This window comes from Rhinoraja longicauda, chromosome 14 (genome assembly GCF_053455715.1).
Source record: "Rhinoraja longicauda isolate Sanriku21f chromosome 14, sRhiLon1.1, whole genome shotgun sequence".
Taxonomy (NCBI): domain Eukaryota; kingdom Metazoa; phylum Chordata; class Chondrichthyes; order Rajiformes; family Arhynchobatidae; genus Rhinoraja; species Rhinoraja longicauda.
Window position 1 is genome coordinate 13421193 of NC_135966.1, and position 14274 is coordinate 13435466.

The 14274-nt window shown below is 41.6% G+C and overlaps 1 protein-coding gene across 1 annotated transcript in view; it reads left to right on the plus strand.

Annotated features, from left to right (window-relative positions):
* The window catches only part of LOC144599998 (polycystin-2-like protein 2), a 60632-nt gene extending 49190 nt beyond the window's left edge, over window positions 1–11442 (plus strand). The window contains exons 13-15 of the mRNA XM_078411296.1: window positions 910–1034; window positions 7782–7914; window positions 11431–11442. Of these exons, the coding sequence (XP_078267422.1) occupies window positions 910–1034; window positions 7782–7914; window positions 11431–11442 (270 nt within the window). The remainder of the gene's footprint in view (window positions 1–909; window positions 1035–7781; window positions 7915–11430) is intronic.
* Window positions 11443–14274: the final 2832 nt, after the last annotated feature.

The following is a 14274-nucleotide window of genomic DNA, read 5'->3' on the forward strand; positions in this document are numbered from 1 at the left end:
ACTGGACTGGGCAGTGTCCATTACTCTCTGCAGCCTCAAATATGAATAATTCTTTGCAATATTTGTGAATGGGAAGTTATGATCAAATCTTATTGTTCAAGTAAACAATGACACTATGTTTATGTCCAGTCATGTAAGCCTATTTAAATATTTTTTTGTCATTGGCCAATTTTGTTATAAATTAACCTTATCAAAACCAGCTGCATTATTAACTGTTAACTGGTTACTTTGATTTTGTAAGATACTATTTGTGAAATATATTCTCTTACAAATTAAGTATAGGACCATCAGCAGCTACATTATTAGGCAATTAAGTTTACAAATTACACTAACCATGTACATTTGGCTAACAGAAAATGTCTCACTGAAGGATTTATAAACAATAGACAATAGACAATAGGTGCAGGAGTAGGCCATTTGGCCCTTCAAGCCAGCACCACCATTAACTGTGATCATGGCTGATCATTCACAATCAGTACCCCGTTCCTGCCTTTTCCCCATATCCCTTGACTCCGCTATCTTTAAGGGCTCTATCTAACTCTCTCTTGAAAGCATCCAGAGAATTGGCCTCCACTGTTTTCTGAGGCAGAGAATTCCAGATTCACAACTCTGATTGAAAAAGTTTTTCCTTATCTCCATTCTAAATGGCCAACCCCTTATTCTTAAACTGTGGCCCCTGGTTCTGGACATGTCCCCCAACATCGGGAACATGTTTCCTGCCTCTAGCATGTCCAATCTCTTAATAATCTTATATGTTTCAATAAGATCCCCTCTCATCCTTCTAAATTCCAGTGTGTACAAGCCCAGTTGCTCCATTCTTTCAACATACGACAGTCCCGCCATCCCGGGAATTAACCTCGTGAACTATTCTGTAATTCTGAATAACCCATTCTTTTTTATTTTTTTTAGGAGAGGTTACAACATCGACGGAATATTTCAAATCAATATTACTATACAGAGCCTACGATAGACACCATTACACCTCCCAAACCTACAAAGAAATCTGACAGACAAATTATCACTAAAGATGACTTGTGAGTTGATTACTTTTTGCATTGGTGATCAAGTAAGGAAGAGCTCATCTGATATATCAGTTTCGCAGATTGCTGAAATAATTAAGTAGTCAAGTATTTGCAATTTATTTCAAGGCTTTGACCGCCAGTTGTCATTGAATCTAAAAGATGAACATTTCTCAGCTAGAGGGCAAAGAGCTGGAAAGAGTATCTAAAGAACATGAAAATGCTGGAAATATCTGAAATATACTAAGTAATAACAAGAGAAATAAAAGTAATGATATTGGAGAAACTAATGGAACTAAAAGCTAATTAACTCTCATTAAGGAACTGGGTATGGAGATGGTGGATGCACTAGTGCCACATGTGGTGCCCTGTCCACATTGGTTCTCCATGAGAGCAACTTACTAGCTTCACTGTGCAATCCTTTCACTGTAGCGTTATAATTTAAGTAGAATTTAAGTAGATCAATTAAAGTAGAAGTTTGGTAAATTGGCCAATTAAGTAATTTAGTGACTGATATAAGCAAGACTTGCACAAGGGGGGCAGCCCTGTCCGGGTGCAGCCCAGTCGAGGGAAGTGCCCTGTGAGAAAAGTGCGAGTCTTTGGCTGCGAGTCTTAGTGCCCTGTGAGAAAAGTGCGAGTCCTTGGCTGCAAGTCTTCAGCGAGGTGAGGAGGTTACGCTTGGTTTTGCGCCTGAATTGTTTTTGACTTCACTAAAATAATGGCGGACAAGTTGGTGCAGTGTGTTTCCTGCAGGATGTGGGAAGGTAGGGACACCGCTGGAGCTTCTGGGAGCTACACCTGCAAGAACTGTGTCCAGGTGCGGCTCCTGAATGGACGTGTGGTGGAGTTGGAAAGGCAGCTGGAAGACCTCAGGGCCATCCGGGAATGCGAGAGTTTCCTGGACAGGACCTATTGCGAGGCTCTCACGCCAAGGGTCCAGGTCGAGTGAAGGTGGGAGACCGTTTCAGGGGGGAGCAAACGTGGACTACAGGAGACCCCGGTGGCTGTGCCTATTGCAAACAGGTACACCCTCTTGGGAGCTGTTGGGGCAGAAGACACTTCCAGTCCGAGCGGCGGACGTGTTGGCAGATCTAACCCAGGCAAGGAAACTCGACCGGGGAGACCGAAGTCTGGAAGAGCCATAGTAGTGGGTAACTCCATTGTCCGAGGTACGGACAGTAGATTCTGTGGCGACAGGCGGGACTCGAGGATGGTCTGTTGCCTCCCTGGTGCCAGGGTTCAAGACATCACGGGGCGGCTTCAGAACATCCTAGCGAGGGAAGGCAATCAACCGGGAGTAGTTGTGCATGTGGGCACAAACGACGTCGGGAGGAAGAGGAAGGAGATACTGTGAAGTGAGTTTAGAGAGTTAGGAAGAAGACTGAGAAGTAGGACGTCGAAGGTGGTTGTCTCTGGACTGCTACCTGTACCTCGTGCTAGTGAGGGCAGGAATAGAGAGATTGGGGATATGAATGTATGGCTGAGGGGCTGGTGCAGGGAGCAGGGATTTAGATTTCTAGACAACTGGGATCTCTTCTGGGGTAGGGGTGACCTGTACAAAAGGGATGGGTTACACCTTAACAGCAGGGGGACCGGCGGCACGGTAGCGCAGCGGTAGAGTTGCTGCTTTACAGCGAATGCAGCGCCGGAGACTCAGGTTCGATCCTGACTACGGGTGCTGCACTGTAAGGAGTTTGTACGTTCTCCCCGTGACCTGCGTGGGTTTTCTCCGAGATCTTCGGTTTCCTCCCACACTCCAAAGACGTACAGGTATGTAGGTTAATTGGCTGGGTAAATGTGAAAATTGTCCCTAGTGGGTGTAGGATAGTGTTAATGTGCGGGGATCACTGGGCGGCACGGACTTGGAGGGCCGAAAAGGCCTGTTTCCGGCTGTATATATATGATATGATATGATGATATTCTGGCAGGTAGTGCTAGTGTGGCTTTAAACTAAGTAGTGGCGGGGAGGGGTTGACAAACTGGGAATATGGAGATGGAGTTAAAGGGGAAGCAAATACAGGAGAAATTGCAAAGGACTCTCGAATGAATGGGGAGGGAAGTTCTAGAAGGGATAAGAGAGTAAGGTCAGGGCCAGTTGTGACCTGTGTGAGAGGGGAGGTGAATACAGAAAGTGGTGTATTTAAATGCGTGGTATAAGAAATAAAGTGGATGAGCTTGAGGCTCAGTTAGACATTGGCAAGTATGATGTTGTGGGAATCACTGAGACATGGCTACAAGAGGACCAGGGCTGGGAACTGAATATTCAGGGGTACACAACATATAGAAAAGACAGACAGGTGGGCAGAGGGGGTGGGGTCGCTCTGTTGGTGAGGAATGTTATTCACTCCCTTGCAAGGGATGACATAGAATCAGGAGATGTAGAATCAGTATGGGTAGAAATGAGGAATTGTAATGGTAAAAAGACCCTAATGGGAGTTATCTACAGGCCCCCAAACAGTAGCCTCGACATAGGGTGTAAGTTGGGTGAGGAGCTAAAATTGGCATGTCGCAAATGGAATGCTACGGTGGTTATGGGAGATTTCAACATGCACGTAGACTGGGAAAATCAGGTTGGTAATGGACCCAAGGAAAGAGAGTTTGTGGAGTGTCTCCGAGATGGATTCTTAGAACAGCTTGTACTGGAGCCTACTAGGGAGAAGGCAATTCTAGATTTAGTGTTGTGTAATGAACCTGATCTGATAGACAATAGACAATAGGTGCAGGAGTAGGCCATTCGGCCCTTCGAGCCAGCACCGCCATTCAATGTGATCATGGCTGATCATTCTCAATCTGTACCCCGTTCCTGCTTTCTCCCCATACCCCCTGACTCCGCTATCCTTAAGAGCTCTATCTAGCTCTCTCTTGAATGTATTCAGAGAATTGGCCTCCACTGCCCTCTGAGGCAGAGAATTCCACAGATTCACAACTCTCTGACTGAAAAAGTTTTTCCTCATCTCATGATAAGGGGACTCGAGGTAAAAGAGCCATTAGGATGCAGTGATCACAATATGATAAGTTTTACTCTACAAATTGAGAGGGAGAAGGGAAAATCGGAAGTGTCAGTATTACAGTATAGCAAAGGGGATTACAGAGGCATGAGGCAGGAGCTGGCCAGAATTGACTGGAAGGAGGCCCTCGCAGGGAAGACGGTGGAACAGCAATGGCAGGTATTCCTGGGAATAATGCAGAAGTTGCAGGATCAATTTATCCCAAAGAGGAGGAAAGATTCCAAGGGGAATAAGAGACACCCGTGGCTGACAAGGGAAGTCAAGGACAGCATAAAAATAAAAGAGCAGAAGTACAACAAAGCAAAGAAGAGTGGGAAGCCAAAGGATTGGGACTCTTTTAAAGAGCAACAGAAGATGACTAAGAAGGCAATACGGGGAGAAAAGATGAGGTACGAGGGTAAACTAGCCAATAATATAAAGGAGGATAGTAAAAGGTATGTAAAGAGGAAAAAAATAGTCAAGGCAAATGTGGGTCCCTTGAAGACAGAAGCGGGGGAATTTATTATGGGAAACAAGGAAATGGCAGACGAGTTGAACTGGTACTTTGGATCTGTCTTCACTAAGGAAGATACAAGCAATCTCCCAGATGTTCTCATGGGCAGAGATCCTAGGATGACGGAGGAACTGAAGGAAATCCACATTAGGCAGGAAATGGTGTTGGGTAGACTGATGGGACTGAAGGCTGATAAATCCCCAGGGCCTGATGGTCTGCATCCCAGAGTACTTAAGGAGGTGGCGCTAGAAATTATGGACTCATTGGTGATCATTTTCCAATGTTCTATAGATTCAGGATCAGTTCCTGTGGATTGGAGGGTAGCTAATGTTGTCCCACTTTTTAAGAAAGGAAGGAGAGAGAAAACGGGAAATTATAGACCAATTAGTCTGACATCAGTGGTGGGGAAGATGCTGGAGTCAATTATAAAAGACGAAATTGCGGAGCATTTGGATAGTAGTAACAGGATTGTTCCGAGTCAGCATGGATTTACGAAGGGGAAATCATGCTTGACTAATCTTCTGGAATTCTTTGAGGATGTAACCAGGAAAATTGACAGGGGAGAGCCGTGGTGTACCTTGACTTTCAGAAAGCCTTTGACAAGGTTCCACATAGGAGATTAGTGGGCAAAATTAGAGCACATGGTATTGGAGGTAGGGTACTGACATGGATAGAAAATTGGTTGACAGACAGAAAGCAAAGAGTGGGGATAAATGGGTCCCTTTCAGAATGGCAGGCAGTAACTAGTGGGGTACCGCAAGGCTCGGTGCTGGGACCGCAGCTATTTACAATATACATTAATGACTTGGATGAAGGGATTAAAAGTACCATTAGCAAATTTGCAGATGATGCAAAGCTGGGTGGTAGTGTGAACTGTGAGGAAGATACTATGAGGTTGCAGGGTGACTTGGACAGGTTGTGTGAGTGGGCCGATGCATGGCAGATGCAGTTTAATGTGGATAAGTGTGAGGTTATCCACTTTGGTGGTAAGAATAGGAAGGCAGAGTATTATCTGAATGGTGTCAAGTTAGGAACTGGGGATGTACAACGAGATCTGGGTGTCCTAGTGCATCAGTCACTGAAAGGAAGCATGCAGGTACAGCAGGCAGTGAAGAAAGCCAATGGAATGTTGGCCTTCATAATAAGAGGAGTTGAGTATAGGAGCAAAGAGGCCCTTCTGCAGTTGTACAGGGCCCTAGTGAGACCGCACCTGGAGTACTGTGTGCAGTTTTGGTCTCCAAATTTGAGGAAGGATATTCTTGCTATTGAGGGCGTGCAGCGTAGGTTTACTAGGTTAATTTCCGGAATGGCGGGACTATCATATGTTGAAAGACTGGAGCGACTGGGCTGGTATACACTGGAATTTAGAAGGATGAGAGGAGATCTTATCGAAACGTATAAGATTATTAAGGGGTTGGACACGTTAGAGGCAGGAAACATGTTCCCAATGTTGGGGGAGTCCAGAACAAGTGGCCACAGTTTAAGAATATGGGGTAGGCCATTTAGAACTGAGATGAGAAAAAAAAATTCAGTCAGAGAGTTGTTAATCTGTGGAATTCTCTGCCTCAGAAGGCAGTGGAGGCCAATTCTCTGAATGCATTCAAGAGAGAGCTGGATTGAGCTCTTAAGGATAGCAGAGTCAGGGGGTATGGGGAGAAGGCAGGAACGGGGTACTGATTGAGAATGATCAGCCATGATCACATTGAATGGCGGTGCTGGCTCGAAGGGCCGAATGGCCTCCTCCTTCACCTATTGTCTATTGTCTATAATTATTTTTCACATATATTTATCCAATTCCTAAATGGCCTGAGAAATGGCAGTTGGAGTTTAATCCAAGCTAGTGGATTAATTTTGGGAGGTCAAATGTGCAGGAAAAATATACAATTAATGGCACAATCCTTAACAGCATTGATGTACAGAGGGATCTCTGGGTCCAAGACCATTAACTTCCTGAAAATGGCAACACAAGTTGATAGTGGTAAAGACAGCATGTGGTATGCTTGCTTTCATAGGGCAGGACATTGACTATAAAAGGCAGTTAGTCATGATACAGCGTTATTCGCCGCATTTGGAGTAGTGCGTTCAGTTCTGGTCACTCCATTACAGGAAGCATGTGAAGGCCTTAAAAAGGGTGCAGATAAGTTTACTAGTATGATGCATAGATAAGGGGGTATCAGCTACAGGGAGAAGTTGGACAGACTTGGATTGTTTTCTCTGGAAGGCCAGAGGTTGCAGGAGACCTGATAGAATTACATAATAATAATACATTTAATTTATATAGCGGTTTTCAGGAAACTCAAAGACGCTTTACAGAGCAAACAAAACATAAAAACAAACAAAAGATTTGTCCAGACGGAGAAGCGGCGAACAAACAGCGCCAGCGTCCTCTCACGTCAGGGTCCGGCGTAAATGATTGACAATAAACAATAAACTAAATGGTTGACAGTAAACAATAAAGAACACAAGACACACAATTACAATTTAACACAGACAACCATCACAGTGATTGCTCCAGGCACCCCCTCACTGTGATGGAAGGCAAAGAAAAGTCTTATCTCCTCCTCATTCTTCTCCCGCGGTCAGGCAGTCAAACTGCTGCCTCAAGGTGATCGAGGCTCCCGACTTTTGAAACCCCCGCCGGGCGATGGAAGGCCCCAGGGCCGAGCCGAGCAGGCCAATGAAGGTCCTAAGCCCCCACCGGGCGATGGAAAGTGCCGCGGGTGATGAAGGTCCTGCGAGCGGGTCGATCGAGCCTTGCGATTCGGGGCGGTCAAAGCTGCTACGGCTGGAGCTCCCGAAAGCCGGTCGCCAGCCAGGGACCTGCGAGTTCCCGATGTTGCGGTCTACAGGGCCCGCGGCCGAAGAGAATCACAGATGAAGTAGACAATTAAAACCTTTTTTCCCAGGATAGAAATAAAAATCAAATACTGGAGGCCATAGCTTTAAAGTGAGAGGGGCAAAGTTTGAATATGTAAAGAAAGTTTATTTTACATATAGGGTGGTGTTTGGGGTAGTGATTCAGGCAGATAAGGTAGTGGCATTTAAGAGACTTTTAGATAGGTATGTGGATATGCTGGGAACGAGGGATATGGGTTATGTGCAGGTGGATGGGTGGGGTAGCCCATCACGTTATACCATTTCACCATTTTAAACCAGCAAACTGAATGATCTGCTATGAATACAAAAGATCTGATATATTTTACTTTTCTACAAGATTCCTATTTTGTCAAACATTATATTGAAAAGTAGATTTTCTCTTAGCCTTATTATGCGTACGGATCAACTGGAGGAGAGAATGAATAACATGTCAAATAAAATTGACTGGATTATGGAACAGTTTGAGCAGCAAGAATTGGTGCAGAGTGGAAAACAGGCAAAATCTTATATTGAAAAGGTGAGTACGTAAGAGTCAGAGTTATACAGCACCGAAATGGCCCATCCGCCCAACTTGCCCATATCGACCAAGATGCCCCATCTACACTAGTCCCACCTGCCTGCATCTGTTCCATATCCCTCTCAACCTTTCCTATCCATGTACCTGTCCAAACGTTACAGTACCTGTCTCAACTACCTCTTGTGGCAGCTTATTCCACATACCCATCAACGTCCGTGTAAAAAATTGCCCCTCGGGTTCTTATTAAATTTTTCCCCTCTCACCTGAAACCTAGGTCCTCTGGTTCTTGATTCCCCTACTCTGGTTAAAAGCATGCATTAACTCTGTCTATTCCCCTCATGATTTCTACACCTCGATAAGATCATCCCTCAGCCTCGTACACCAAGAAGAAAAGTTCTAGTCAGCCCAAACTCTCTCTATAGCTCAGGTCCTCATGTCCTGGCAACATCCTCATAAATCTTCTCTGCACTCTTTTGAGCTTAACACCATCCTTTCCAAAGCAGGGTGACCAAAACATATCACAATACTCGAAATGCCGCCTCACTAACATCTTGTGCAACTGTAACATCCCAACTTCTACATTCAATACCATGATTGGCAAAGACCAATCTACCAAAAGGCTTCTTTCACCTTCTCTACCTGTGAACCCACTTTCAGGGAATCATGTACCTGCATTCCTAGATCCCTCTGCTCTGTAACACTACCAAGGGCCCTGTCATTCACTGTGAAGGTCCAGCCTGGTTTGACTTTCCAAAATGCAACACCTCACATTTATCTGCATTATAAGGAAATCCTGTCTCTTGCAATTAGAGATATATATTTTTTTAATAAATCTATTTTGTACATGACTGATACTGATTACTAATTACCTATATCATAATACCATAATGCTCATTATGTTCAACTTTAAAAATGGACAGATTATGTTAAACCTCAATCAAGTTTTAAATTATACTCCTTTACAGATATACACACAAAGCTAAATCAAGCTTACAGCAACACTAAAATAACATGGTAACCAAATAAAGATTTAACAATCAATTGGTTAATTCGCCTTCTCAATAAGTTTATTTCAAAACATTGCCTGTTCATTAAATTTCATCATTTACACAACATATACAGTTTTAACTTTTTCCTTTTCACCATTCTACTCCGTTATAGTATTTTGTATGGGACCATAAATAGTTATCACTGCACACTTGTGTTTTGGGTTTCACTACAGTGGATTTGATTTCAATATAATGGACTCATTAAACAAATCTGAGCAATAGAACAGATTGGTGTTCCAAGAAACAAAACTTTCCACTAATTTTAATTTCCATTTTTTAATTTAGTTTTCTCAAGTTATAATAGCTGCTACACATCAAAAATCAGGGTATTTCTGAGTAACCAGATAATTCATTCTAGAGCACAGGAAATAATAAATACTTAAGATAGTACTTTGAGTAATTATAACCAGCTTGTGATGAGAGACATAACTGCTCCTCTGGCATACAAGTTTTTTAAATCAAGATGTGTCCTTTCTTGGAGCAATTAAAAATGCAATATATGGGGTCATTCTAATTCATTGCTCACATATCAAGGTGATGCTGATGGCTAGATCTTTCCTGGCCACTTGCATAGGAAAGCAGTTTTTTTATCCTGAATGGCTGGTAGTTGCAGAACAGGTAAATATAAAACAGCAATTAAAGTCGTCTTCCAAGGAGTGTAATCTCACTCATTTATCTCATTTATTAACCATGTTAATAGATATCCAATTGTGTACCTTGATTTAAACATTCTCTTTAACTGTGTTCAGTCAACAAAAAAATATTTTAAATTAAAGTGTAGGGTAACTTCTGAAGGAGTATGGAAACAGACAGCAGCTTTTCGATTTCTGTATTTATTGGCGTATGACCAACAACTTCTCAGTTTCCATTTAGTCAGAGTGATACAGTGTGGAAACAGGCCATTCGGCCCAACTCACCCACATCTTGTACAACTGCAACATGACCTCCCAACATCTATACTCAATACTCTGACTGATGAAGGCCAAAGTGCCAAAAGCCTTTTTGACCACCTAATCTACCTGCGACTCGACCTTCAAGGAACCATGCACCTGAAACCCTAGATCCCTCTGCTCTACAACACTCCCCAGAGCCCTACCATTCACTGTGTAGGTCCTGCCCTTGTTCGACATTCCAAAATGCAACACCTCACACTTCTCTGTATTAAATTCCATCAACTATTCCTCCGCCCATCTAGCCAATCGATCCAGATCCTGCTGCAATCTTTCACAACCATCTTCACTATCTGCAAAACCACTAACTTTTGTATCATCAGCAAACTTGCTAATCTTGCCCTGCATGTTCTCATCCAAATCATTGATGTAGTTGACAAACAGTAACGGGCCCAGCACCGAACTCTGAGGCACACCACTAGTCATAGGCATCCAGTCTGAGAAGCAACCTTCCACCATCACCCTCTGCTTCCTTCCATGGAGCCAATTTGCTATCCATTGAGCTATCTCTCCTTGGATACCATGCGATCTAACCTTCCAGAGCAGCCTACCATGCGGAACCTTGTTGAACGCCTTATTAAAGTCCATGTACACAACATCTACAGCTCTACTCTCATCAACCTTTTTGGTCATGTCTTCAAAAAAATCAATCAGATTTATGAGACACGACCTCCCACGTACAAAACCATGCTGACTATCCCTAATCAGCCCTTGCCCATCCAAATGGCCGTATAACCTATCCCTCTGAATACTCTCCAGTAACTTACCAACTGTAGATGTTAAGCTCACCCGCCTATAATTCCCAGCATTTTCCCTGCAGCCCTTCTTGAAAAGAGGTACAACATTTGCCACCCTCCAGTCTTCCAGCACCTCTCCTGTATTTTTAACTGCACATATGGCCACTGGAAGCAGTTGATACAGAATGCTTAAAGATTCACACTGATTTTGAAAGCAGCAAAATCAGGACCAACATAGCAACTGGATGGAATGCATGACCTTTTCTTTTATTGCATGTGAGCTATCTCTACTCACACATATTGGTACCAGAACAAATTGTAGATATTAAGTATTTTGAGAAAGATACAATAAATTTAGTACATTACATTAAAAAATAACTTTTTACCACATGTATATGCCACAAAATAATTAGCAGAAAATACAAACAACAAAATATCATTTTCTTTGTAGAAAATTGACAAACTTTGCTGGATTTATTGTACCTAACAAAAAAGTTAAACACAATCTTTTAACACTTCTCATTGCATTACTTAAACAGTCTCAGTCCTCCCTTGTTGAACAAACCTTACGAACTAAATTATGTACTGAGATTTATTATTTTGTAATGAGTCAGAAATAAAGAATCCTATTACTAGAACAGAGAGTTCATACCAACAGGAATTACTATTCCTTTCTTAAATCGGGAATCTAGAAGGAATGATGAGCAATACTTTCAGATAAATGCAAATTATGTTTAAACTGTGCAAAAATTGTTAATCATATTTTTCATTATTTTCTAGTCTGAATTATAACTCGAATCTTAATTTCAGAAGAGCAAGATGCGATTTTTGATGAAAAGAACTGCATTTCTGCTGTTCTAATTTTCTACTTTTGGAAGCCTGAATTGGCCAACTGGGTAGAGAAACATCAATTAAAAAATCGTTTAATATTCATAATTGTACATATTTTAAAAGTATCGTTTTAAGAATGCACTAATAAAAAGTTCTGTTTATACCACAATTCTTTACAAAAAATGTCTGCAATAATTAACAAATAGGATGCAAGAATAGGATAAGTGAAAGCGTGGAAAGAAAAGAAATGCTACATACACAAACTGCAATGTGATTAGATGGAGAACTACAATACTTCAGCGCACAGCATACAAGGCATGTATAAATTGCAATAGGATAATTATGATAGAATTGAATGTATGTATCAAAAGTTGATGTTGACAAATTGAGCTGCAATTCCTGGGATAATCGAATCAACATTGGGGAAAGGAGCTACCCACAGGAACGGGTTTCAATTAAAGTGATGAGACAAGTCTCCTCGCAAATTGAATAACTATACTGAGAAAGGTTCTGATCAGGGGAAATACAGAAAGATAAAAGAAGCAAAATGACAAAGCAATAGTACAAGGTGGCAAAATGCATAGCGATAACTGTAGACTGTCAGGGACAGTGTCTTTTTTATTCCTTTCTATGAATCAAATTGGAGATCCTCTCTTTTACAAAGACAATATTGGTGGGAATTTAATGTTCCCTGATATTTAACTTTTGGAAAAGAGGCTGGCAAACTGGAAAATGTAGCAAGGTAACCATCAGCGAATGGGATAAACAAGAGAGAAAAGATTTTAGCCAAAAAACATAAGTAGTATTTAAGTAAAGTTGTCAACTTTAGATAGTTCCTCTGTCCCTCCCGTCCCCTCCTCCTTCCCAGATCTCCCTCTATCTTCCTGTCTCCACCTATATCCTTCCTTTGTCCCGCCCCCCTGACATCAGTCTGAAGAAGGGTCTCGACCCGAAACGTCACCCATTCCTTCTCTCCCGAGATGCTGCCTGACCTGCTGAGTTACTCCAGCATTTTGTGAATAAAAACCTTCGATAAGAAAGGGTTACTTAATTGTTTAATGTGTGTCTTTAGAGAACTATGTTTTGATCATTTTTTGAATAAAGGTTTGAAATTAGCTCAATTTGAAACCAGGCTCTTAAATCTGAATAAAACTGGCTGAGAAACTACATTAACATGGGACTCCAGAGAAAAAAGAAATGGTTACATTTAAGAATAAGTACACAATTCATAAGTAATATATACCATATATACCATCAAGTCAGGAAAAAAAATAGAACAAATGGTCCAGCTATGTTATATATAACATGAAATCAAAAGGTCTTAAATATTGAAAGGTTTGATTGGGAAAACTAATTTCAGCAGAAAGGAAAAATAGAATGGAACAGTAGAGAGAAAAATAAAGTCAGTTTGAAGGGCTTTGACAGAAAAGCATAAAGGAAAGATTAACAAAAAGGTGGCTCCTTTTAACAAAATGTGGCCCTTACTGACTGAGACAGGAGAAATCAGCTCATGGAATAAGAAAATATTAGAAAATGAAAGTCCTCATCTTTAAAATGACAAAAACAAATTCGGAAAAATGGAGAATTACAAGCAGAGATAAATGAGTCCAGGAATTTAGCACCAAAATGAAATATTGAAGAAGTTCATGGGAATAAAAAGGCAATAAATCCCCCAGACCTGATGACCAGCATTCTTGATGGAGGATGTTGTTCATCAGGTTCGCATCTTCCAAAATCAATAGATTCTGGAATGGCTCCCACAGATTCGAAGTTAGCAAATGTAACTTCATTATTTAAGATAGGAAGAGAAAACAGGGAACTACAGCATTGGCAGTAGTTTTGATTATGTTGAATGCTTAGTTTCACATGGATAGGTTCATCACATTTGACAAACCTGTTGGAATATATTGAGGTTGGAATAGCAGAATAGACAAGGCCTTTTTATAGTTCTGGTTGATTACTGCGCAAACGCCTCATAAGTGGTTATCTCGCGCAGGATTATTAAACTGATAGAGGACATTCAATAACACGCAACACAAAAGATTATTAAACAAAATTAGAATGCATAATATAGAGGGTAATGCAGATTGGTCCTTGAATAAAAAACATTTGGAGTGAATGAGTCATTTTCTGATTGCAAGGCCACAACAAAAAGGTGTCAGCAATCTTTGCTGGGGCGACAGAGATCTTTACTGGGGTAGCAGTGGAGTGATTATGTTAGTTTAGTTTATTGTCACGTGTACCGAGGTACGGTGAAAAGTTTTTTGTTGCTTGCTATCCAGCCAAAGACGGTTATGTATGATTACAATCAAGCCATCCACAGTGTACAGATAAAGGGTGCAACATAAAGTTCAATTAAAGATAATTCAAAGGTTTCAAATGAGGTAGATGGGAGATCAGGACTGCACTCAATCTGGTGAGAGAACGGTTAAGTTGCCTGATAGCAGCTGGGAAGAAACTGCTCCTGAATCTGGAGGTATGTGTTTTCAACATTCTGTACCTCTTGCCCGACAAAAGAGGGGAGAAGGAGTGGCCAGACTCAGACTGGTCCTTGATTATGCTTGCAGCCCTGCCAAAGCAGCGTGGTGTGCGACCATCTCTACTGGATTACTGGATCAATAATCTAAAGGCTTGGACAAAATACAGAGACTATAGTTCAAATTTCACCATGATAGCTGTGAAATTTAACTTCATTTGATAATTTGGTATTTGTGGAAAATCAACTAACCTTACCAATGATGTTCATAAATGTTACTGGATTGTAATTGAAAATCCATCTGGTTCACATATTTT